The sequence below is a fragment of the Pleurodeles waltl genome, chromosome 6 (assembly GCF_031143425.1).
Source record: "Pleurodeles waltl isolate 20211129_DDA chromosome 6, aPleWal1.hap1.20221129, whole genome shotgun sequence".
Classification (NCBI taxonomy): Eukaryota; Metazoa; Chordata; class Amphibia; order Caudata; family Salamandridae; genus Pleurodeles; species Pleurodeles waltl.
This window is the reverse complement of record NC_090445.1, coordinates 1,512,858,051-1,512,885,929: the sequence shown is the minus strand read 5'-3', so window position 1 is coordinate 1,512,885,929 and position 27,879 is coordinate 1,512,858,051. Positions and strand designations below refer to the sequence as shown.

General features: G+C 42.3%; 1 protein-coding gene across 5 annotated transcripts in view; it reads right to left on the bottom strand.

The window, feature by feature from the left end:
* The window catches only part of SLC35E2B (solute carrier family 35 member E2B), a 184,071-nt gene that overhangs the window by 65,158 nt on the left and 91,034 nt on the right, over positions 1-27,879 (bottom strand). For all 5 annotated transcript variants that reach the window (XM_069241020.1, XM_069241022.1, XM_069241024.1 and 2 more), the window contains 3 exons: positions 13,801-14,325; positions 9,108-9,243; positions 3,209-3,336 (listed from right to left, as the gene is read on the bottom strand). In XM_069241020.1, the coding sequence (XP_069097121.1) occupies positions 3,209-3,336; positions 9,108-9,243; positions 13,801-14,125 (589 nt within the window). In that variant the 5' untranslated portion in view covers positions 14,126-14,325. The remainder of the gene's footprint in view (positions 1-3,208; positions 3,337-9,107; positions 9,244-13,800; positions 14,326-27,879) is intronic.

Below are 27,879 nucleotides of genomic sequence, written 5' to 3'. Positions count from 1 at the left end.
GACGGAACTGAATTACAAGATCCAGGGGTGCCACCAAAAACGCTAGGATATGGGGCCAGTGGTAGAAACATTTCCAGATCAAAACTAATCAGAATGCACGAGTACACTATTAAGTACTCTGACTGTTGTAAGTGCTGTGAATAATGCGAGGATGGACCCAATAATTGATTCTAGGAACACGATGTTATATAACTCGTTCTTGTTTATGTAATGTGTAACCACAAAAAAAACTGAAGAGATCATACAAGGCAGAGCTACCTGGCAGCTTAGTTGGCCAAGTACTGTGTACTCAGCTAAGCTAAAATACGTTGGCAGTACAACCTTAAGTTAAATACTGGTTTATCAGTCAATTACGTATTTAAAAAAAAATGCCCTACATTCACATATGTATTCAATATTCGCTGAGAATGAGGGAACCTGCGTGCATTAGCACATTCTGTGAAAAATGAAAGGATGAAACTGAGATAAATACAACCTTTCCACTTTATCAGGTACCCCTGAAAACAAACTTGATCTGTGTGGCAGGGTCACACAGAATGAACCAAGTTAGGTAATCACCAGTTAACTAACTGACCAATTTTATTTGCTCACTGGTACCTTTGTTTAAATCTCTACTCTGTGATGGAATATACAGACTTCTCATCTTCACCTGACTATCAATGCTCCAGAAGATTACCGTTTATCCACCTCCCCATCTACTAATATAACATGTATACTCCTTATCAGGATCCCTGTATTCACATACTACACCACATCCTCAACTTTTGTTAAAAATCGCAAGAGGACACCATTTTTTGGCAGCAAAACAAGAATGTACTTTAACCTGTGTGAACCAACCATCAATATTTTATGATGAAATGTAGACATGCACATCCATGGTCCGAGTACTGTAGTACGGAATAATCGTTAGACAACTTGTGCTGTCTGGTTCACCACCTAATATTGGGAGACACTGAAATAACATATTTTTTCCCTTCACTTATTGCGTTTTGTTTTTGTGCTTAATATATTAATGTTTTCATGCACCAAACGTTGTAAGGCCAGATCTGAAGCATAAAACATGGCATCTGATGCCAACACAAAAAGAAGAAATGTGACGAGTCCATGAGTGGTTCATGTCTGCATAAAATGTAAAAGTACATTTTAATACTTTCTTCCCCTTTCTACGTCCCTTCTCGCCCAAGTCTCAATGTTTGGTGAAACATAGCCATCACCGCTTCCTTCCAATTCCCGTTAGGCTCGAGTTTTTTGATGTAGGACTACTATCAATCTGGAATCTCGCACCCAACCTCATTATTTTGAAAACCTTGACTCAGAAGAGGAGGAGGGGCCCCTGGGGCAAGAAACACACGGTCAGGAAAACAAATTACCACCACAAACATGTTACAAATGCTCTTTTGTCAGCCTACACTCCATCACACTGCCAGGAAATACTATGTGGCTAGGCAAAGGTGCACATGGACATACATGTCTCTGCTGAGCGCTTTCAGAAGGTAGGTCTCTTGGAAGTCAGTCACCTATTTTCAAAAAAAATACCTTACTGGAGTACCATACTTAGAACAAAAGAGGTCCCACTACCCAGGGTGGCCTTTGGTTTGATGTGAGTCCACGGACCGTGAACACAATCTTTAGCAGCTGCTTCAAAAGGCTTGCTTTTCCTGTTCCCTGTTCTACTAATATACTGGACTATCTTCCTTCTGTCCAGCTGTTGCCACTTATTAGCCGGGAAACAGCCATCTCATGCCTAATCTGTTTACTGAGTCAAGATACCAGATTTCTAATCCCAGAATCCACACCTGACCATGTTGTCTGATTCTAAGCAAATTAGTTAATCTTCCTCTGCCTGATTGACAACATATGAGAAGATGAAACGATCTAAACACCCGTTTTTCAACAGAGTACACAAAATCATAACCTGGAAATTTATTACAAAGCTCTAGAAGTGATAAGCAAACTATTGCTCTCATGCACTATACCCAAGTATCAATTGTTTTGCACCCAGTTGTCTCTCTCTGGCCTTAACACACATCAAACGTCCTCATAGGTTATGTCACCCCTCATCCTCATTGCCAAGACAATTCCTGTACATGATCATTTTAAAAATCAAGTGCTTCCTTCCTCTCAACATCTTACATTGTGAAAGACTGTGTGCTTCTGAAGAGAGCAATTCAGTTCACTAACAGAGAAATGGTGGTTGGTTCTACAGTCAATGTATGCAATCTTTGGAGTATCAGATCGTCACAAAAAAACCTCACTGGGATCACATTTGCAAATTTTTCATTATGTCAAGGGATGAATAACCTTCAAAGAGGCCCAATCGCATGTCATACCATGCCAAAATCATCTCTGAAATCCTGCAAACTTTTCTCCAGCATCTCCCAACTTTAGTCATCCCACCAATGGAGGAAAGCAATGAGCTGCCTATTCAACACTTAGTACTAAGGAATGTGTGAATCTCACAATCTACAGCACCTCAAAAAGATACTTATGATCCTACTCTTATATCTTCCTTTTCTTCCACTGTTCAGACTTCACCGCCTAAGTCACTGGCACTCAGAGCCTACTTGTAGCATACTGTGCTAAGCATGTATTCTTATTCATTCATTGAATTATAGTTTTTCTATGCCCAGACAAGTACCAACTCTCCTGGAATTGGTTAGATCATACATGACTCTGGCCTAGAGATGTGCTTGTGCCAAGTAGCTGACTAGAAAAAAAATGCGATACAAGAGACCTGAAAACATAGTTCCTGTAATGGGCAACAGACAATTCCTTCAAAGAGGAACTGGTGCATGCAAGGGGAAGACTTACAGAAAATATAATTGGCTGCTGCTCCTGTTCCAATAAACAAATTATACATGACGTGTGCAATGTCTTTTGTGACTCCCCAATCAGCAGGACAAATCAGCAATCTGATGTTGCAGCAATATGACGCCTATTTTTCTAAAAACACATAGCGGTTTAACATTCTAGGGGTCTGTAGCAAGCATAATGGCTGAACAAGCTGCATAAGTGATGTAAACATATAGTCCGACGTTTCAAAAAAACAGGTGGCGAACAAACCCACGTTCCTGCTGATACAGCCGAAGAGTAGAGGAAAACAAAATCTGTCCTAAGCCAACCCTGGCGATGATCAACAATTACTAACCACAAAGAGTCGCAGTGAACGATTACCATGGTTGTGTATTGAAGCCTTTAATGTACTCACCAGTGTACTCTCCCAGTATCAGCCGGGACATTATGACTGTGAAAATAGGTGCAGAACTTTTAACTGTTTCAGCAAATGATACTGCCACATTTTTAAGGCTGACGAGTCCTAAAACCACTGTGGCAAATCTGAAACAAAAACAAAAATGAAGGATAGTTGTGAACGACTACAGAAACAAGTTAAACATTTCCTCATATTTTTCTGTCTGAATTACCTTTCCAAATCAATGGAATCAGAAAAAATCTGAGCACAAGAGACATTTGTGGTTTGTGGCCACTACGCTTAAAAGGAGAAAAGCGGGGGTTTTAAGAGGGTTGGTGGAGGATGAGATGCAAATGAGCTTGTCTACATAATCATCATTACTTTGGCAATTATAAGGCTGGTAATAAGTGATGTGAAACTAAATTAGAACTGCTCAGAAACTCTGATGTGGCATGACATGGTGACAACTTTAAGCAAAGATCAGGCTGATTTGGGAAGTGGTGGCAGTGGCTATTGGCTGTGTAAACGGGAATTGACAGTTTCTCTGGCAGCCGGCTACTTAGTAAACTTGTGATTGCTTCTTGGGTTCGAATATTTTTTCAGGACCTTTTTTGATACAACATTGGAGCTACCCAAGGCCAAACAAAGACTGAGTGTATAGAGTCGTTTTTTCATGTCTGATTCTTCTTGGTATCGGGGACTAGCTGAGGTAGTCTGCAGCCTAAAACTTGTTTAAATAATGTTCTGCCATTATCGTACCTGTAAAAAAGTTTGCAGCACATGACAATTGTTCCACTTTCAACAATCTGAAAATCTACAAGCTCAATTCATTCAATGGAGTTTGAGAAATCACTTCAATCCTCAATTCCATATTTCATAGTTATTGATGCCCACACGTTTTTAATTTTTACTTTATTTTTTATTTTTGGAGAGATATACAAGAACAAAGCCACTTTCAAATTCCAAGAATAAACAAATCACAAAAATAGAAAATCGTTTAAATGAACAATGCACAACATTTTACCTTTCCACAACCTGTTGTATGACAGTGCCATGCCTCGTTTTATCCATTCATGGCCATGGCCTTGCCTACTTTTGCACCTGCTGATTTTGTCTCTACAGAAATCCTTTCGCCAAATGTATTAGCTAGATTTCTCTCTACAATTCTATGCAGGTCTGCCGAAAGGTTTCTGCAAACATCAGTATTTCATAACGAGGTGTCTAGATGCTGTTACTGGGGCTTAGATAAAGTGGACGCCCACAATTCTCTCTAAAGCTTCATATCACAGTGATAACACCACTGTTCGATAATTCATAGCTTCCAATCCAGGAGTGGCTTGTGGGGGGTGGGAGGAGGACAGTTGGATTTCGGGGGGGGGGTGGGGGGGTGGAGAAAAATTAATAACAAAAAAAAAAAAAAATACCTGAATTCGTTGCGCAGCTCCTCTTTCCTTCGCCGCAGGCTCCCAAGCCTGCCCTACGGCCAATCTGAAAGCTGCGGTCATGCTGCTAGCAGCATGCCAGCAGTGTTCGGATTGCTTGGAGCGCCCAGAAAGGCCGCTCCCAGGCAAACTGGGAGAATTTCCTTGCTCTCTCCGACCCGGGAGCTTACTGCACATGTATGTTTGGCTGGCCTGAGACGGCCGGCCAAACATACATGCACACTGAGGAGCACTGCCCCGCTGTGCTGCTCACAGCGGGTGGCCCTGCGCCGCTTCTACAATAAAACGATAATAAAGACAGTTTATTATCGTTTTATTGTAGAAGTTTGGCAGCTGCTGCTGGAGTGGGTGGGGGAGGTGGGTGACGCTTTTCTGCCCTAATGGAGGAGCAGCCCCCTGCTCCAATCTATAAGATTTCTGTTAAGACTTTTTCCAAAAACCAAGCAAGACACTTACGCACTAATTGTTTACATTTTAGACACTGGCCCAAAGAAGTACAAGTAAACGTGTTATGCAGCTCCACTCTGTTGTATAATATCCCTTTATCAAACCTTTCCAATGCAATTTTGTGATTTTCTCTCCCAGAAACAATAGCAAATTAATTTTGGGAAAAATCTCGAGACTCTAGACAAAACAGGATAGACTTGACTCCATCCACATTTCAGCAAATGTCAACAGATTTCTACGATATTATTTCCACGTCTCCCCTTTGAAATTTTCTCCTCATCGATACACCTAAATGTGAGAATAAAAGCCTCCAGAGTCCAGTCTCTAAATCTTTGTTTTAAAGGTTACAGAGGCATTACTTTGGTGGCAGATCTGCATCGATCTCAATCCCTACAGGAGGTGAGACATGGAATTAACAGTGCTGCACCACAGTACTTTGCCTTGTGTAACCAAGTACAGCCTGTGTGGGTCTCACAGTGGAAAGCTCCACAGCCTTGAATTCAACCCCAATCAGTGCGTGGAACCTTGGTGTTTGGTGGAGACGTAGATGAGGCATCTCTGATGAATGGTTGTGTACAAGAAACGGATCACACAAAGTGGGGAGAGAAACCAGCCTGGTAGGTAGATAGCAGCAAATAGGAATACAGACATTAATATCTCGTAATACAGACATGTTAAGTATAGTCAGTTGGAAAAAGTATGTTCCACTTCTTGTGCGCGAGTGGGAAAACCTTTCACCAGAAGTCCAAACACCTTGTGGCTGCACAGCATGGACTTTGATGCACCTCTTCTCCTACACTGCCGGTAATATCAAAGTAACTTACTTTGCCTCTCGACACCCCGTTCCCAACCCTATAGGGACACGGTAAATGGTCAAAATATCACAGCACTCAGACTGCACAATTCTACCCATAACTAATGGCTCTCCAGTGAATAACTGTGCCAACTGTGCTAACAAAGCCAATGGAGGAAGGAGGCTGACCCAATGCCCCTTTCCACATGCTATTCTGCGTATGATCTAATGTGATATGACAGTCCAACTGGTGGAATGAGGCAGACCCAAAGCCCATGTCTCTATGCAATATTAGTATCATTTTGATGTATTCATTTTCAATAAAACAACAGGCTAACAAGAAAGGCTACTAACAAGACAACTAAATCAGTCGCTAGGTCATACCTAAATCATCTATAATGGAGTAGGTAGGTTTCTGGCAGACTATCGTAAACTTGTTTTAGAGCCTTTCTTCTTGGATACCTTATTCAGAACATCACATTGTTAGACTGGGAGTGCAGATTAGCTCCAGTCAATTGAGCTTTCCAAAGTTCCTCCTTCTGGGTCTATATAAAAAATAAGAGTTGGCAAAGTCTTTGAAAGGCATTAGCAGACATTTTGACTTTGCCACGGCTCATTGCTAAAGCAGAACTGTATTCACAGAAAGAAAAAGAAATTGTCACTGCTAAACAGCATCACCAAAAACAAACAAGCATTTGCAATGCCATGGGTCTCGCATTTGCTTGAGTTGGAGCTACTGGTGTTGTAAATTCATAACTAGACTTTTCTTGCCACATAAATTGGTCAACCCTGCCTCATAATTTGGTCTTTTCCTGACACATAATTCTAATGGCCATCCATATAACTAAAGCACTTCCATTTACCTTCTTCCTCTAACTGCAGCCAAAAATGAAAATGTTGTCATTTAGCATAATAATTTAAATCTGCCATACTACTTCCAATAGAATCCCACTTCATCACCTCACCATCAGAATTGCTGTTTGGCTAACGCAATTCCCCCCCAAAAAAGTCAGCCACGGAGGAGTAACGAGAGAAATAAACTAGAATGGTCACCCAAACATATCAAGAGCGTTCAAACAGTCATAGTATAATAAGGATGTGAAGTTGGCCTGAATCATGGTCATAATTGCAGTAAGGAGAGATTAATAAAACATATACAATTATCATATAAACCTAATAAAGACCTTAATCAGAAATAAACGTTTGGAATTAGACTGTAATGCTCAGAACAGCCCCTAGAGGCCCTACTCAATGAAAATAGCATTTGTAAGAAACATGGTCATATTACAATATAGTTAGCCTCTAGAGGGCAAACCACATGAAAAGAAAATGATTGGAAATACTGCAGCGCAGCGTAATTGCACAATTTCAGGACTAGTAGGTCTACTGCAATGATATTACAAACAAGACCCTTGAAACACAAACTACTATCAGCTATAAAACAAAAGGTGCAGCCATAAGAAAGGTTAAAAAGACAAAGAATGGAGGGAGAGGTAATTATTTTGGGGTCCCACTAACCTAGTGTGGGGACCCAGAGATGATCTATACAGAAAGATGCAGGCTGTGGTGAATGTTTTCAAGGTAGTCCCTTTGTCCTGTGACCACCACAGGCTGAGTTATGGCCAAAAATGTTTTGAAAAAGAATGTTTACAAAGCATTATTGGGCGACCTTTTAAGACTGCAGTGAATATTGTAGTATCGGCTCTCCCGTTGTGCTGGAAGAGACGCATTATGTAGTATCGGCTCTCCCGTTGTGCTGGAAGAGACGCATTATGTAGTATCGGCTCTCCCGTTGTGCTGGAAGAGCCGCATTGTGGATTTCTGTGTTTTTTATGGAAAGCATTTATCAATTATAAGTGTTTTTGGGAAAGCTATGGAGCGTGAGAGTGAGCCAAAAGAAATTACTCTGATTAGGTAACAGTGTGAACAATGTGACCAGCGCTATAATGCCGCAATGGAGTTTGCACTATTGTCGCTGTCCGTGCTGTGAGGTCCACGGCTGCCATAGAGCACAAAGGGGAGAGACAAAAGAAAAAAATTGTTCACCCACGCTGAAGTATATCGGCAACCATGCAATTATTCATGTAACAGGGTCAGTCTGCAAAGCGGTAACAAAACCGCCCCCAACGCGGGACAAACGTAAAGCAATTACCAATGACATCAAGGGATTTTTTAAAGGCAAGCCCACAAACGAGCGAAAGTGAGGGGCGTAGTTAAAAGCCCACAATACTTACAACAGGTTAAAGCGATTGCGCGCTCGACCTAACAAGACAAAATATCTGACCCTCACCAGGATGATGTACTAGGTGCATATGTGTCACAACACTTGCACAAATGTGTGTCATGACACTGACACCAATGTTTTTTCGTTAACTTTTAATTTCGTGCTCAAAGATGGTGGATGCCTATCCGGGAGCAGTAAAATAAACAATAAAAAGTATGCAAAAGTGCACTACAGCAACAAAAAAAAGCGGCCAGATATCACATTTCTTTTGCAATACCTTCCACCAAAAATAATAACAACAACTAAATGGAAAGAGAAAGGCAAGAAAACTAGATGGGGTGCAGAAGAGCAATCATGAACAGGGAGGGGTGGAAGTGTACAACGGAGGAGCTGCATGGAAGAAGTGAATAAAAAGCTTAATGAAGAGCCTGAGAAGCACTGGAAAAACTGAAAGAAGCAAGTAGGAAAGCTCGTTCCTGGAAGCAATGGAGAGGAAAGCAGAACAAGTGGGAGGCAGCAAGAAAAAGTACTCCCAAGGACTGCTGAAAGAAAAGTAAAAAGTATTTTGTTGAATGTAAAAAGTAAAAGTAAATGGATATAACTCAACAAAACCAACACTGTAAAATAGCTATGCCCCAGGGGGATGGGCAAACAGTGGAAGTGAAAGCAAAGCCATTGAGTCAGAAGCAGACAAATTACATAGACTTGAAAGCAACTAATCATTAGCAATGGGCTGACCCAAGGGCCACTTTAAGTACTTGTATGATGCACAATCGGCCTTTTGATAATGTTAGCTAAAGTGGTCTTTAGGCAAGACCCAAGAAACCTCCAAGGGGTTGAAACGAGGTAGGGATGGGGTGAGGAAACTCCAAACTGAAATACACACTTAAGGTACCAAATCCCATTTCCTAGAAGTTAAATACCAACTGCCTTTCACATAGGAAGAGTTCTCTATTTGAAATTTAGTAAAGGTGCTCACACCTGGGAAAATAGATGCTTTCTGACATTTACCTCATCAGTCCAACAAACAGCATAATCATGAGGAAGTTGGGAGGGTAGGAGATACGTGATTTGTGGGAATACAAACAGCATGGTACGCAGAGTTTCACACAGCCAATAAAGGTGGTGGTTAGCATCTGGACGGCACCTGAAAGGGAGACAAGGACCAACAGTTATCCAATGGTTATCAAGGGCAGTAATAGGCACTGACATTTTTCAAAGGGCCAGAAATAGTGGATCCTTTAAAGACTTTCCCCATCATGTGCATTTTTAGTTCCCGTTTCCAGTGAATAACATGTACTCATCAGTGACTATATAAGTAGTAATTAAGGGCAGATGCCCCCCAATCCCACCTTCACTCAATACGTATTCATTACTTACCTACATGTTATCGACTAGCAAGACCTGCTGTACAACTGCACTGTGATATCAAGTAGCACTTTTGCACAGCATTTAGTACAAAAACATAAACGTGTACTATATTTGCATGCAGTGATCTATCCTTTCTATGTGACCCGAGTCAGCTGTAGTTTGGATATGATATCGACCCTCTTTAGCTGTTCATGTCTCAAACAGCTTACTCTCAAGGCAGAGGTACAGTAATTTAAAACTACCTGAAATCCTGACCACCTCACAGGACATGTAAGGGACATAAAATCAAACCACTATAACAAATACATTTTTGAAATTTAAACAGCACAATCTATTTTTCTGAATAAAAGTGATTTTTTTTTCTACTGTTGGGGATGAAACCGACAAATTGAAAGCAACTTAATAATTGTATATTAAAGACCTATAGGTGATCCAATATCCCCTTTAGAGGTCTCGCTTGTCGACACCTCGTGTGCTGTCCAATGGGAGGGGTATTGTTTACTATAAAGGATATGGAACCCATCCATTGCTTACTATTCGATAACATTATTGTCACTCTTCTTTGCTGCCTCCTAATTAGCCAAAGTGTGCCAGGCATCACTTCCTTTTCTCTTTGTGGAGCATGGATTCATCTTAATTACTGTCTGTCAACTTCTCATGCTGTGATTCAGGTAATATTTCTTTCACTGCTGCAATTTTTATATACATCTTTTTTTAATTGCTTATCTCTGTACAAGTACGTGTTTTAGAAGACTTCCTCTGTTTCCATTTCTCCCCCTGCTTTCTCCATTCGTTCTGTTTTCAAACACATTTTTGGACATTGTTTATCTACACCTGGATCTTTTGACTTGTTCATACAACTAAAATAAAATTGCATTTTATGTGGATTGGATTAAGCCATTATAATGTATAAATGTCACACTAACAGCACATTTACACCTTCATGATACTTGCCGCTGCACACCTGTTTTCATAGCCTTTCAGGCATTCATCCCTTTTATGTCTCATACCTTTGCACTGGTTTTAAATTTGGTTCCTGGTTTAAGTTACTTACAGCCCGAACTGAACTACTTTACATCACTCTACTCTAATGTTTGCCACTCCTCTTCTCTTGGCCACTCTTCTCCTCGCCAATTTACTCTAAGCCACTCCATACCACTCTACTCCAATCCATGCCACACCACTCTATTCTACTCCAAGCCACTCTAGTCTAGGCCACTTCAGGGCACTCTACTCCATGCCACTAACATTCAACCATGCTGAAGCAGCCACACTGCTGTACAACATGGCTAAAAGACGTTGGCAAAGCCAATAGCTCTAGCTTAGATAAGTACAAATTTTCCAGCAGAGGTAGGAAGAAAACAAACCGCTTTACGGGTAACAAATTCCAACTTATGCTGGAGGTATTTTAAGTGAGTAAACAATGTAAAATGTTTTCAATCTCAAGTATTAACTTTATGTAACAAAGTATTTCGAATTAAATTTACACCAAAGTGTTTTTCCATCGAAAAGGCCTTAAGAACAATAAAACACATTTGTTGTTAGTAGTTAATAGAGTCACTAGTTTAGAGCAATTTCTAGATCAGTGCAGGTGAAAGTTCTGTGCATCTGTAAATAAATATCTTTTAGGTCTCGCCTAGAAACAGCTTTTAACTGTCTGTTTGTGGAACACCTTTTGAGGATCATGCCAAAAACTTAACAGTGGACTTGGACCCCCACTCACTGCTTATGATTTTTGGTTTTCTTGTTACTCTCATTTGCTTGTTTTTTATTTGTTTGTCTTTCCATGTGAATTTGTCCCTCCTTCCTCTGGATCATAGCATTTCTACTATCCTTTTGACTGGATGACTTGTATCCTTTCTCTGCTTACATTACGAAAATACTTCTCCCATCTCTTTAAGCACTTATTGAAAGCACCTGATTTTTTATGCTCTCTCTCATGTTATGTATTTTTTTTATTTCTTACCCTGCCGACCCTTGTTGCTGAACCCACTGCTACTGCTGTGCCCCACACGCTACTACACGAACCTCTCAGGCCTTAAAATGAAATGTTTTACGTTGCTTTTTTTTTTTTTTTTTGGGAGGACACAGCAGCTGCCATTTCCTGCTGTGCTGTTCCCATACCTAAAAGCAATTAGGCACAAGTAAATCTCTTTAAAAAAAAAAAAAAAAAATGTAGCTGTTCAAGTGTTGTACATCATCTTGGACTGGGGAAAAAAAACATACTGCTCTGCTATTCCATAAGCTTTACTTGTGTGGCCACACGTGTGCGCATTTGTCATTGTGCATGCATATGGAATGACGGGGCTGAAGGAGCATCGTTGCGTCTTTTCTTTTTTTGGTTGATGCTGCACTGCATTAGCAAAAGACAATATGCTTTTTGCCAATGCTTTCAGTGTTGCCAAAAATCATTGGCAAATCCAATAGGTAAAAGATCTATTGGCTTTGCCAATGCTTGTTTTATTATCACAGAACAGATAACCGTGTATATTTTCTGAGGCATACGCTGATTTTTTTGGTCAACCTGGCAGTAGGTACTATTCTGTGGAAGAAAATATAATATGAAGCAACTGCACACATTCAGAGGTGGCTGGACAGCAGCTGCGTAGACAGAAATCAAGACTCGAGGGGGTGAGTGCAGTTACAGGTCTCCAGCACGGAAGCGCTTTTCATCAAATTATTAATTTGTTTCTTTAGCAATTTCATACAGCACCACGCAGACCCAAAATGGGTAAGAGATACGCTGGTGAGCATGATGTGCAAGTATCAATCAATATAAATGTTGAAGGAGAGGGGTTAGCTCGAATTAAAGTAAAAAAGAGATTATGAACCAATACTTATTTTTCATGGCACACTAAAATAATTGACGAACTCTGCAGAAGGTCGTGAGATTCAAAAAGTATATTTTTTCAATGGCAAAAAGTAGATTGGGTGACAATAACCATAGATGTTTACCACAACAAATTATTTTAATTTTCACAAAGCAAGTATTAATGAACAGAGCAGCAGAAGCTGAAAATAAGTACGTTTAACGAAATTCACTTTTGATTGATTAACAATGAACCAGTACGGAAGCAAATCCTCACTGGAATGCACTCGCGTGCTGTTCTATTAACACGCCCATGATGTTTAACAGGCTTCACCGTGCGTCACCTCTTCCAGACTGCATGTTATGAAGTCTTTGAATATCTGTTCGTAGGTTTTCTGTTGACAGGCACTGCATATCTTCTGGGCTAGCGCGGTTTACCATTCTGCAGTTTTATACAATAGAAATAACCCTGCTCTGGACCGCCGCAGCCCACTACGCCTGACGCTCTCTTAATATCCTTCACCCCTGTACCGGGTTCATACCGTCATACAGGAGTAAAACACTCATTCTAAACAGACCTCCTGGCCTGAACATGACTCTTATCTGCCATGGAATATTAATGTACAGACGTTGCAGCATCTTCATGAAGCAAGTATGCCCTTGCAGGGAACTCTCGTGGAGGAGCAGAAATACCCTTGCCACTGCTTTACAATGAGATCTAGATTCAATCCTGCACTGAGCATCAAAAGAGAACTTCACATACCACATTATTTGACATAGCTATAGTGTAACATATCTTCTGTCCCAACTTCCAGCTGTTTTGTTTCTGACACACCTTTCACTTACCGCCTAAGCCACTGAGTCCCAAACTTAACTGCGACACACAGATTCCACAACCCCTTACCCACATTTGGCATTTTCACACAATAAATATCCTACTTTAGGTGTCTGTCTCTTGGGGGCAGGTGAAATAGTACAACACTAATTTGTATACATTTCACAAACGGAAATTGTGTAATCGCATTACTCTGTATCTTTGAGTAAATGCAACGATTTTAGCAATTTGTTCTAAGCATTTTGCCGATACTGTACAGCATATGCAAAAAGTATTGTCAAAGCCAATAGGTAAAAGTGGTGTGACGTATTTGCTTTGCTAGTGCTGGTTTCTGCTGTGTTTGATTTGTCCAGCTAGAAGGAGTAAACAGGACGAAAGGCTAAGCTTCTAGTGGGCTGGCTAGCAATACGGGGGCATGCTTAGTGGCATAACTAAATAAAGGGGGCCACTAGCAAAATGTTATTAGGGGCCTGAAACCTGCATCTACAGCAAAAACACCGAAAGCTAGCGGTGAGCACCCAGCAAGGCCACCCCACCGATACAAAAAGGTCGTTTTTAATTTCTTGTCATTATTGTGCAAGATATTTGCAAAAAGAATCATCGTTCATCTCGCGGCACAACAGACACATTTAGCCCAAACCAACAGTGGCAATAATCAGAAATGGTAATAGATGATAAATTAAAATTACCAAGCATGCTGGGTTCTCCTTCCAACAGGGACAGAATGTATTTGTTCAAAAACAAAGTGCAGAAACTGAAGAAGAACCAAAGAGTGAGGTAGACAAGGGCACGGGAACTCCAGATCCCCAAGTCCGACTCGAGTACAGTGGTCTCTGTGATGGTGATTTTCAGCACATTCTCTTCTGGCACGCTGTCACTCCTTGTCAGCACCATTTTCTCGCTACGGCTAGAGACCATAGAGCCCATTTTGACGGTGGGCTTACCTTTGGTCTTCTCCTCAGCGAGGAGGCTCTTTGAGTCCTCTGGGGACTCTGCATCGGTTACCGGCAACATGATGAGACCATGCTGGATCTTATTTTGGTCTCCACAAAGGCAGCCATTGGGTGCAGAACCGCACAAGAGTTACAGTTTTACCAAATCGTTGGTCAAGTAATTAATCCCACAGGTTGTAGCACAGGTGAATCTTCATGTGGACCTCCGCTTAGCATGGTTCGAGAAGTTCATAGGCTGACTGCCAGTATCCATCTAATTCCCTGTCCAAAAATAAAAGACATAATTTAGTTGAAATTCGTGGATGACTGCACAATGTGAAATGGCTGGTGGATTGCTAAAAAGGCTGGAGGGTACATGCACTAGCCGGAGGAGAGAGGTAAGGTTTACAGGATAAGGAAAGCCTCGAGGTACTGGTACATGTGATCAAGTGGGAAAGCACTTACAGTGTCTGGTCTTTTTCTATTACACGGTGCCCTTCAGGGTGATAAGGCATTAACAAATGTAAAAAACTACACCAGTGAGGAGAAAGGCTTTAAAAAAATGAAATGGGTGGCGCTGTCATAACAGTCATAATGCAAGGGAAACTAAGAGATTACACTTAAAATATTTGAACATTTTATAAGTACACCAATTAATTGTAGTTAACATGTAAAACAAATGTATGTTTCTGGGACCATTTTTACAGTCCATCAGTTGGAATTCGTATTTTCCTTTAATTAGTTACTACTTTTATGAAGGTGAATACCATTTGCTTCCTGACCTTTTTAATGATTTTTTTGGAGCTTTTCCTTTTTTTTTTTTTTTTACTTTACAGGGGGGTACTCCACTTCCTACATTAACTATCGTCTATTTCTCCCCCCCCTTTCAGACAAGCCTCATCATTAACTTGTGCCTTTCCCTTTTGATTGCCCTTACCAGTTCCTCCCATTATTTTTTCATTCACTAATTTTGTTATATCGCTTTAATAAGCCCAAGGGTTTTGTACTTGACACTGATAATAAAACGTCACCTCGTTTCACACAAGACTGTAATTTTGTTGTTAGTGAGATCACATAGTAAGATAATATACTTTTAGGATACACTGAATTTATTCAGATTTAACTGATTGACTAGTATAATTTCAATAAAATGTACCAACTTTCTGGGTCAGAATTTATATCTCTAAAAGTCATGCAGCCAGAGAGAGTTTGTGAGAAATCAATCAACAAGTTGGATGAAAAAGAGCTGTGAGTGAAGTTGAGGACAACAGCTGGGCCTGAGCCATAGAGCGCCTGGGCTGGAGCCAGGGAAAGTAAGGGCTGGAGCCAGGATGAGCCAGGGCTGGAGCCAAGGAGAGCCAGGGCTGGAGCCAAGGAGAGCCAGGGCTGGAGCCAAGGAGAGCCAGGGCTGGAGCCAAGGAGAGCCAGGGCTGGAGCCAAGGAGAGCCAGGGCTGGAGCCAAGGAGAGCCAGGGCTGGAGCCAAGGAGAGCCAGGGCTGGAGCCAAGGAGAGCCAGGGCTGGAGCCAAGGAGAGCCAGGGCTGGAGCCAAGGAGAGCCAGGGCTGGAGCCAAGGAGAGCCAGGGCTGAAGCCAAGGAGAGCCAGGGCTGGAGCCAAGGAGAGCCAGGGCTGAAGCCAAGGAGAGCCAGGGCTGAAGCCAAGGAGAGCCAGGGCTGAAGCCAAGGAGAGCCAGGGCTGAAGCCAAGGAGAGCCAGGGCTGAAGCCAAGGAGAGCCAGGGCTGGAGTTCGAGAGAGGAGGGAGTAGGGAGTAGGGTTACAAAACTGTTTATCTTGTGGTTGCCTCATAAGCTAAGATGCATTTTTATAGTGCAGCATATGAACTTAAACTGAATATCAAACAGCATTGCACTTGACAACGGAGGGTTTTCAAATTCAATAAAATATTACTAAAGTTACTACCATAGCCAGAAAGCCCACGCTCGCCACAAATGATTGATTTGCTTGTATAGAGCTAAAATGCTACCTCCATATGCTTCAGAGTGCATTGAGACATAGTATGCAGGTAGAAATACCAGAGAGCTACCCAAACAGTTGCAATGAATATTGCGCATTAAGGGGTACATGCTGGGAGCTGATAATCTGTTGCTACTGGGCCTTAAAGTCCTCCTGATGATGCAAGAAAGGACTAGAATGGCTAGTTTCGCTGGGAAAGTGAGTTGTACAAGAATCGAAACACATTCAGAAGATAATGAGGTTCATTCTGATGGTCCTAGGCTGGCACATGTCAGACCTTGGAATCCACCCATTGGGCAAGTGCTGTAAGATGCACCTGGACAGTGGCTGTGGCCTACTGTAGCAACTGGCTTACCTTAGGTCGTTATAGGATTCAGTTACATAAGTCAGCCCTTTCCTACTCGCTCCCTTTGTTGCAGTTACCATCTTGTGTTAATATGTCTTCAGTGAGATCGCTAAATATATAGATGATACATCAGAGACTCTTTCTTTATACCAGTATCTGCGTAGCTGACAGAATCCACTACTATTATGTGTAATGACTTCTGATACAGTGAGCGAGTAAAGAAGTGAATGGCAAGTATGCCATTGTGTGGAGGGATGTCTACTGTATCAAACTATAAGGAAAATATGTCATGTTTGTAAACAACTTAGTGGATTCTACTAAATCTAAAAATAAGGTTGCCAAGATGATACAGGAAAGATAACAAGTTTCACCCAAATTCTTTTGCATATAACATTTCAACAAATCATTTAAACTGAAAAGGGTTTATCCACATGTACACATTAATGAAGTCCACTGGGAATCATAATGTTTACATAATGACGACCCTATTTAGTCTTAGTCCATTGGCTCTTTCCCATTATCAGCCTGTGTGTACGCTGCTACTCAGTTTCCTCTATTGCTGTTATTTTCAGAACGTATGAATTTGTGGCCAGGCATGCATGCCTGTGCCATAGGCAAGGCCCCTGCTACTATGAGTGTATGAACGGCCCTGTTAGCTCTCTTACTGTGAAGTGGACACCATGAGTGTGTGTTCCCAATCACCAACAATAATTGAGGGTGGTCAGCAAGTGTGTGCTGACAATTAGAAAGGTTTATGGACTAAGGCACCACTAATAAAATATGTTTCCTAGTAAGTGATTGTTTTATTGCACCGGGGTGGCGAGCTCTGACCAGGTTTGCTTTAGGTAAGAGACAGAAGGCCTCTCAAACTAGTAATGTCATGAGTAATGGGTTTCCATCTCAACGCACTATTGTGGGAGTTTCTGGACAGAAGGTCACAGAGCAACTATCGAACAAGCCTTTGTGGGTGGGAGGAAGGGAGGTCGTAGAAACTGAAAGAATCTGTGCGTAGGTCAAGAAGAGTCTGTCTGTAGGTCGGAAGTGGGTGGCGAGTGTCAGAAGATTGCCTTGTTGGAAGTGAGGTAAGATGGTCGCTGCCGCAACCCTGTAAACCTGTGAAAGTGGGCGCAGTGCCGAAACATGAAGCACAAAAGTTAGACGTGCAGCCGTCATGAAACGCAGCAGCAACAACAGGAGAAGGAAGGGGCGGGAGCAAATATATAAAAAAACCTCACCTAAGCCGAATACACACCCACTGTGCAACACCAGCAGGGAAAAAATAAAAAATAGTACACCCCCCCCCCCCCCCCCCCCCACCCCCCCCAATAAGAAGGAAGCAAAAATACAGTGCATGGTCCCTGCTCTGTGGGAGGAAATGAAAGACAAACAGGAGAGACAAAGAGGAAGGATTCACCAGTAGCAAGCAAGAATTTTGGAAGGACACTGAAAGGAACAAATCAAAAGCAGTAGGCAGGCTGTAAACACACAAAGAAGTATATACTAAAGTCTATACAAAAGGTCTCGAAGGCTCGACTTAAAAAAGAATTGACTTTAGGAGCCTATTACTTGTCCGAGGACTTCAACATTTCAGCCTTCACAAAGGGGCTTCTCCCAGATCGCCTGAGCTTGTTAGATGACTTGTTAATCTGTGCCAGGCTTTGCCAGACAACGGGCTACTTCCACCAACATATATATGTCCTCAATTATTAGTGGGGTGCCAGGGCCTCAGACAGAACTTCTAAAGCCATAGCAATGACAGCATGGTAGTGCCTGGTTAGGTGTAGGTCATGCTGGCCTGTGATACTGATATCTGGTTCTGCATCCAGTTGGCCAGATCAAGCCTTCTTGCGAAGGAGCTTGCAGGTAGATCTAAGGGAGTCAGGAGAAATCATCCATACCTAAAGAACCACCAAAATCAGTCAGATACAAGACTGCCAATTTACCAGAAGTGATTGTGCCACCTGAGCCACGGGAACCGATGCGAAGAGCATATCACCATGTCCATCTCAATCGGAGATACATTAGACTAGCAGAAGTGGCACCTGCAGCGGAGGGCGAGTGGGCTAGAATTCCTAGTCTTGTGCTTGGCACTCAATGCTTTGAAGGTCCGAGCTGGCATTGGAGGATAACACTAATGGAAAGATGGCATTTTGGTATTATAAAAGACTACAGGGGTTCAATAATTTCTAGCCTATATGTTCCTGGTCTAAAAAATTCAGGTGAATTTGAGCAGTGTACCCACTGAAAAGGAGAGTTGCGATGGAAGAAAAGAACAGCCAGTGAGAGAATCCAAAGAGGACAGTTTTGAGGAGAGGGTCCCCCTAGTGCCAAAAAGATTCCTGTGGGCCATGCAGCAGCACTAGGAAGATCAGTGCCAATTCCTGCTACTCCAAAATCTGGACTGGCTGGGCTGGTGGTGGTGTTGCAATATACTACTTAGGGCAGTTTACTTCAGGCGCTGTGGTGGCCTTCTAATAATTGGGTGTGAGGTGGGGCTAGTATACAGGAGCTGGTCTCAAGTAAACATACCTACTCTGGTCAGGATGGGACTAGGACAGAGACTACCCAGCAGAGAGTCCAGGATTGACTCCCTATTACAAGTCTCAGGCATAGGTGCAGGAAATGGAAGCCTGGTTCCATGACTGGCACCCAGAAAGTCATGGACAGGACAAAGGCTACCCAGCAGAGAGTCTAGGATTGACTCCCTAATACAAGTCTCAGGCATAGATGCAGGAAATGGAAGCCTGGTTCCATGACTGGCACCCAGAAAGGTGTGCCTACTCTTTCTCTTGGTGCAACACTATGCCCAAAAGAAAAGGCTGGCTTCATTCTTCACTCAGAGACCTCCTCACTGAGCCAAAAAGCGGCACTTGACTCAATGGTGCAATAAAGGTTATGGAGAAAAAGGGTTTGGTCCCTGAAGGGCCTATGGACCCCAAACACTCAGCACCTACACCCTGAAGTTTAGGACCCAGATTTAGCTGAAACAAGTTGGCTGGTGGAGGGAGTGATCAAAGCCTTATGAACAGGCACTTTCTCGTTCCCTGGATTACTCACAACACTTGTGTAAGGCCAGTGAGAGTGAGCTCCACGCAGAACAGAACTATGCCTCATCACGCAAGTGGCAGAGAAGGTACATGGTAGCATTCCTTGAGACTAAAACCATGCACATATCCCCATATATTTTTCCTAGTGACCCCATGCAAAGTCTTTTATGAGACTGGTATACTCCTATTATTAATGGAAGGCAGGCTGTACGAGGATAGTTGGTCAATTACAGCACACAGAGCACCTGGTTGCATGAAATGCACGTTCTTCAATTAATTGACACTAATTACGAACTTAAGCTGCTTCAAATGGTCAGTGGCATGCACTGCTTAAATTCTGCAAGCGGCTTAAAATGCAAAAGCTCAATAAAGAAGATGGCGGAAAATCCCCCACAAAAACAAAGCATATAGTGGCAGGGTCCTCCCTCCCTGCACTAGGAATCTGTGAGCATGACTCCGAGCTTATCATTCTGATTAACAAAAATCTGGCATGAGCGTGGACACAATGGGAAGAGAACATGCTGCATTGACGAATGTATGCATAGGGTATGGGGTACAAGCCTAGAAATGATATTCCAGGCTATTGTAGAAACCTCCAGCACTGATCGCCTGTAAAAACTGCCATATAGCGTCTAAATGACCGTTGGCAGGAACATTGTTCACCGGGATATTGATGCCAGGCTAGGTAACTCGTCGCAGAAGCCAGCTTGTCATGTATTTACCAGCATGAAGCAATGTACACGAATGTAGGAATGGAAAATCTGAGTTTACACACCCCAATACATAATAGCTAGCACTCGTATGTGGAATTGACTAAATAGGTCTGTCCTATATTGTACATCTTCTAACATGCTGCTACCACTAAAGCCCTGGTATAACTGGCAGATCTAAGAATAAACAGTGTCTGACTGACCCTTTAATGCAGCAGGGAAAGACCACAAACAACTTTCTTGTTCGACTTCTGCTTCGCAGCGCCAGTTATTAGACACCCACAACATCGCCTCTCTTCCGGGTCCTGTCCTGCTACATTTATCTGGACCTTGTGTACTATTCTCAGCACTTACTTAACAACTAAAGGGTCGACGAATTTACATTAAATGTCTGCCAAGCTTTAGTTCCTGTACACCATCAACCCTTGCCTCCAATTTCTACATCAATGTCCCTCTGTTCTCTCCTCCCAAAGCCCCATAATTCTCACAGCCCCTCCTTACCTGCTGACCGGATGTCTAAGACCAGCTACCCACCACACGCTACGGTTCCAATTTGCAAACAGAATGATCATACCACGGAGTTCCAGGGGTCAGGAAACTAGAGTTTTTCTGTTTATATCGTCCATTGCCTTGGCCATAATCAAGCCGGATTTTAGACAAGCCATATTATTCACAGTGGAAAAGTTTAGGCATAAGACTTTAGAAAAATTCAGATTTTTGCGCAGATGTGGAGATACTGTTTTGAATAAGACGACTGGAAATACAATTCCGGGCGATACAAGTGTTAAGAGCACCACATGCCTAAATCACCATCTTTAATATGCATACAACCCCTTACCACAGGTAAAAAAATAAATAAAAAAAATAAAAAGTATAACTGTCTTACGGCTTAGGTTTTACACCATTGTGTCTCTTACACTGGTCACAGAGGTCGCTCAGAGAAAAAATATATCGAAACTATGAACCAAACTACCTTTCCATTCACACCTATGTATTTGGCTGATAGAGTGTGTTGTGAATAACAGCATCCAAGGCGTCAGTAATTATTCTAGGTGTCAGTAACATCACTAAAAACACAGGGCGAAAATATTATTTTGGCTGAAGAAGTGATTATCCAAGGAAAAACGCAAATCTGGCTTCAAGTTTGATGAGGCTTCAGGTGAAGCAGGTTACAAAAACATCTAGTTATTAGAACATGTAACTGGATTTAAAGAGGGCGTGGCCAATGGGAACAACGTACAGAACAGGCCAGCAAAACTGATCATATGAACATATTACTGAAGCCACACAAACGTCACTGGCAAGACAAAATAATCTTAATGGGGTTAAACCAGGACAACAAAGGACTAATTGGATTATCCCTGAAAGCTGGTCTGGTCACTTGACTGGGTTGAGAGGAAAGCCTCTTTGGCGTACAACACAGGGCAGGATAATCTGTTAGAAGGACTGAATCTGGTCAGCAAAAGCCTGAGCACAACTCACTATATGCCTGCAGGGAGGGCTAAGAGCCATCAGCAACAACATAGGGGTTGTTGAGCCCATGACCGTACTTGGAATTTGAAAAGTGGAAATGAGGGGTCGAAGGTCAGCAGCTGCGACAGCAGTTTGATTCGACTCTCAGCTGCAGCTCCTTACAGTGCCATAAGCCAAAGCTGAGTCAGAGTTGAGTGTCACTGGCTTCTCAAAACATCGGAGGAAAGAATAAGATAGTTGGGCAACCAGTGACAATTGATAACCCTCATACAAAGTTAGTCCTGAACGGATTAAAAATCGAACCCAAGCGGGGCTCCTAGAAGGCTGTGCACTTAAGCCAGGTGGGGTCTATTCGATTCATGAACAAGTCCGCCACACTGAGCACAGGGAAGGGGTGAAGCAGCTAGACCTCATAGCGCTACCGCTCAGGTAAAAGCTTAGAGAACAGCTGACCATCCGTGTATGGAGGACGCAGCGGGCTGTGATTTTACCCAAACTGGATGCCAGTGCTGTTTAGACAGACACAATTTCTATTTCGATAGTAAATGCAATGTACCAATAAAATGTGGAGGTGTGAAGTTTCAGTTGTGACAGTGTTCCGCCTATTTTGGGCTTCATACTTTATTGGGGGGGGACTGCGATGTTGATAAAACCTTCTACTAGAAGTGAAGCCCATGCTAGAGGTTTGTCCACTGGGAGCGCAGACCTTGCATAAAAAAATCCAACACGATTGCTCGTCCCTGGAAAAGTGAGGACTTGAATCAAAGTACACAGATCAATACAAGAAGGGGATTTTCTCCTACCACCACTAAACAGACCTGGGATGCATGCAATAGTCCAATAATATTGAAGATGGAGAGACAAAAACACTTGAGGTCAGCACAAAACACATATCATGCATATGCCATGGCGAGGGAAGACCCAGCGGGGTTACAAATTGAGATAAGAAAGGGAGAAAAGCAAACTAACAATGTGATTCTTGAAAAATAACTACAACTAGAGCCACGCTTAAACAGAAAATTGATAAGATGGTCGACTTGAATCTTATTAAAGATAACAAGAGAAAGACTGCTGAATCATTTCCGAAAGATTTGCATCCCTAAATTGAAAAGCTATGCAAATAGCTGCTGGATCCCACTGATAAAATCCGGTTCCTGGATTATAGGATGGAGGACCCTGGAGGTTGCTCTTCACAAAACAATATCCAAATAGTGGCCTACCAGAAAACGTTGAGGAAGCCAGAACACAATGGAGCAATGGTTAGCTCAATTTGGAGCTTTTGATGGACTCCCGACATTCTATGCTCTAGAACAAGCCATAGGTTTCGTGCAAACCCCCCTTTATATCCAGTGATGGTTACACTGCAAAATTATTGATGGGAAAACTATTCTGTGCAAAGCATAACAAGCAGGAGACTTTGCGGTGGGTGGAATCAATGTCATGGTTTTCCCTAACTATATGATGAAGGGGCGAGCCAATGCTCCTCCTTCCTCAAAAAGTGAAACAAATGTGAGTATGTTATACCCGCTTGTTTCCAACAAAACTAAAAGTAATGGTTGACGACAAAACTAATTTCTTCTCAAACCAAAAAAGAAAACAAAAAAACCCCAAAACTTAAGACTAGGCAGAGATTCATGCGACTCAGAAAGACTGTCAACTCCTTCCTAACTGACATCTACTGAAGGGGCAGAAAGGTACAAAGAGTCAAAATGAACACAGAACAGGCTGTAATGTCAGCAACAGAAAGGGAACAAGTGGTGAAAGCAGCAGCTGAATTCCATCACAGGCAATCATCCAAGAGCCTGGTGAACACAGCAAATGATGCCTCAAATACTGAACACGGCTCACGCCACTAGTCTGTTTCTCATCAACTTTTACTAAATACAACTCTGAGGTCTAGAGATGGTTTGATTGTTATTTGCCCGATGGTGAAAGCAGTAACAGCACCTTCCTCAAGGATGTGTAGCGTATACTTTGGCAATAGAGAACTCTGCTTCGTCACTGACAGTCCGATAAGACCTGAGTAATTAAGTGCTCTGAAGTGGCTCGTGCACGAGAAGGACTTGTGCACCCATTTTCCACTACTATTCTAAACACCGAGTGTGAGAGCTTAAATATTCTTAACAAAATTATTTAAGATGGGAGAAAGGAGATTTTCAGCACTGGGGAAGGTCTGTTGAGGGTTTAGATAGTTATTTTCCCATTATGAAGGCTGGAGAACATGCAGGAGTCACTAAAGGGATGGCTGCAACAACTTGGGACCTTCATGACTTACTACTCCAGACCTGCATAAAGAGTGGCATGCTTTCTAATTTGATAATTTCCCATGAGGGCCCCGGTTAAACTGAAGCTTCTCACATATAACGTTAGAGGGCTGAGCAATGCTAATTATATATAAAGAGGAGGGATTCATTGTCTACCTACAAGACACACATTTCACACAGAAGGAGTGTGCATATTGCAATAGTTGGAGTGAAAAAGTATATGAGTTTCTCATCATACACTAGTGGCATCCTACTCTGGATGCACCCTGGAACCCATTTGTGGTATAAATGAAATTGACAGGGAGGGTCATTTTGGTATTATTATTGACTGAGTGGATGGAACAGACTTGAGTCTGTGTAATACCCACACTCAAATTCATACCATGCCACGTTCTACGATATGAGGTTGATACATTTGCACCACTGGCTCAATTCTCAATGGTCATAGGCGGATATGTAACAGTGTTGTAGATATTGACTGAGATAGGTCTCACCCCGACCACTGTCTAATTCAATGGTGATTTGGCTGGTTACCAATTTTGAGGGAATGGTTGCCATGCTGGGATTAGTGGACTCCTAAAGGGCCATTAATCCCACTAAAAAAGAATATTTATTTTACGTCAATGGAGGAAGGACTACATGCAAGGATGGACAGGATATTATCCACCACTCGTTTACACTGTATACTAATGCAAAACTCTTACTTAAAATAGCATTCATTTGCTAAACATTCAAGTGAGGTAATCAGATCATGATAATTCCAACTTGGAAGTTACAGCTCACTGTGCTAAGGTATCCTGTTTTTAGCAAAACAATCCAAAATGAGAAAACTTACACCTGCCCACAGGTGACCTGCGATCTGCCTCACTCGCCTTTGGACACACCCGCATTGCACGCCGCAACTGGAGCCACTACATCCCCTACATTGTTGCCAAGATCTGGAATGACCTGTCCCTCCACTTCTAAATGGCACCTTCACTGGCGGACTTTAGAAAGAAACTATAGACCTGACTTTTCGATGGAGACTTGGCAACATCAGCACCCGGATACCTCTAGGGATGATAGAGATGCGCTTTACAAATGTTGATTGATAGATTGACTGATATTGGGAGAGAAATTGAGGAAAGAGTTGAGATGAATATGGAATAATACACCTACAGTCAAAGACGTCATTTAGGGGTCGCAGCTGCGACTCCGGGCTTCAAAGACTGAAAGACAGGGTTGGGAATGCAAGTTAGACAGGGCTTCCGTGAGCCTTGGTCAATCAGTGAGAAAATTGATATATGGGACTGTCAACTTCAGCAGTGGAACACTTAATATAATGCTGCGATCCTCCTGCACTATGCTCTGTTCAATGACGCCTCCTTGCCCATGCAAAGGCACCATAGAAATTAAAACTTAAAGTATAGCAGAGATGTAAAGGCACTTCTGAGAGTGATGGGGCTTTAAAGTTTAAGAATATAGTAACTGAAAACCATGACCTGCTGAAAAGAGGTCAGCTAACAACTTCTTCACAGTACTCAAGAGTTTGTTCGCTATAAGGATGCTGTGCTCTTTTTGATACATTAATGCCATAAAAATGCTAAAGAGAAGTTGCCTAGGTCTGGCAATGGTGATAACCTGGACATGGTTTGAAGCAATAGCTGCAAAGGGGGTTTGGTTTTGCTAGGCTTGGTCTCGGTCCATTGACGTAGGACATGTCATGGACATAAGGCTAGTCATTTTACTACTTGTTTTTAATCATGTGTTTTTATATAGTGCTTTGCTTCAGTTTCTAAGCACTTGAGGTAATATTTGTGGCAGGGAGGCCTTTAAGTAATGGTGCAGTTGTAGATAGTTTGCAACACAAAAGGATGATGGCCGTAGTGCTGAACATTGTAAACACTCACTCCCAGTCACAGATCTGGGTTTAATCCATCGTTCTTTTGCTCACCATGCCACCCCAGTTTGGACCCAGCCATATGCAAACCAGTCTTCATTATGTTCCTCATGGGAACAGTCCAGCCCGAACTGCCAGGCCAGATCCTCCCTGGACCAGAAACTAGCATCCTGGGACTGGTTTGAGGATAGTTTGCCCAGATCATCAGAGGTAGGTCTAATGAAAGCTTCCTCACTGAAAACAATAGTGTAGTCCTTGTTAAATCACAAATCCTCCTGCCTAGTCTCCCCTTGCTTTATTTGTAATAACGGGGAATGTGTAGAAAAAAGTTGAACTAAATGATATTCATTTAGTGATGTAGTTATGGTGCTACATAGGGCTGCGTCCAAACTTTGGCTGTGCAGGACAGGGATCCTCAGTCCCTCTTGGCACAGCTAGTCGATGGCTATTGGTTAATGCAATTGTATCATGGTTTCTAAGAGCAAATATGATAGTAAATTCCTAGTGATTGGAATAGTCCTAAGTGTCTGGGGAGATGTGCTTGTGGTTTAGGTAACTGTTTACCATAAATTAAAACGATTGAATGGCATCATCGAAGCATGCTCCCACAAAACAACTGTGTGATCTCGGGCAAACTTCTTCAAATTCTGACCTGTGCCTCATTTTGCTTACCTGAAAAAAGTGAAAATTGTTAAACAAAAAGGCTGATCTCCTACAGGTAATCCAGTTTGTATTTTTGCCTTAGTATTGTAGTAGGCTAACTTGGACAGTTGCCTTGCTAAGAGGAAAAGTTATTGTGGTTATTGGTGTCCAACGGGCAAAGTATATACCATTCTACATGCCTTAGATGGTTGTTTTATGGCCCGCCGTAGAAGAAGACTGTTCACTTTTACTCTGTCAGGTGAGGTTGTGTAATTATTAGCTGCTGAGATGAATTAAAGCATTCTACCCATCAAATGTTTTACAGCCCTCAGTACAACGCCCTAAATGCGATGGGTATACCCAGACGTGGGTCCCATGCTCACTTTGTCGCTGGACCCAAGCAGTGCGACATCAAATAGGCTAAAATTGGTCTAGAGTTGCTTGTGTTCCAGATCAGAGGGGACCTGGCTTGAAAGTTTCGGCTGGACTGTTCCTGTTAGAGGCAGGATCAAGGCTGATTATAGCGGAGTCCTGTCTGAGTGGCATAGTGGGCAGAAAAAAGATTGACTGTGATGGAGCAACTACTAATTACCAGTGGCTGAGACTAAGTCAAGTAGCCCTCTCTTCACTTTTTTGTATTCTACGGGCTGGGAAATATATGTTGCTCTCCTGAAAATTAGCCAGTGTGCAGTACACACAAGTCTCTGAAGCTGTGTGTGCTTTCTGTGCAGGTGTTTCTGCACTGCAGACTGGTTTTCACTAACCCAAGCTTAAAGTTTCAGATAAGGGCCAGCTAATTGGGTAAGTGGGAGCAGCATGCCATCAAGAGACCCCTCTGATTCTCCTTACCTTTAAGGCATGCGACCTAAAAGAAACATCCAGAGGGAGAAATATATGAAATGTTAACGGTATTTAAGCTACTAGAAGTAAATGAATACTTTTCATGATGCCCATTCGTTGTTTTTTTTCCCACTTGCAAAAACCTTATGCATATTTTTTAACAGTTTACTGCTTGGTGATATAGGCTTGGGTTCTCTGGAGTTAATGCAGTGGATTAATGAAGGGAGTAAAGCAGATCCCTACCCTACAGTACCTGTATGCTGATATTTCACAGAAGACCTAATGATGAGGACGCGCAGTGTGCCTTGTAAAAAGGGCACTGTCAGCAGTACACCTTCTGTTTAAACACTTCACACTCTATTATTATTATTTAAAGATCTGTAACACAAGTGATCGTTAATACGCCGCATGGTAGCCATATCCAAATAATAAGGGACTAGGGCCCAGATGTACGAAGCAATTTTGCATTCACAAACCTGGGATTCGTAAAATCAGTTTACAAACGAAACCCGTTTTGCAAAGGGTCACGGAACTGCAAAATGAGTTTAGAAATAGATACTGAAGCGCAATCTGAAAGGGAACTACTTAAAGCATCCCGTCCAAATTTAATTTCGGTCTGCAATGAATGAAAAGTTTACAATATCAGTCGGTAACTACTGAAA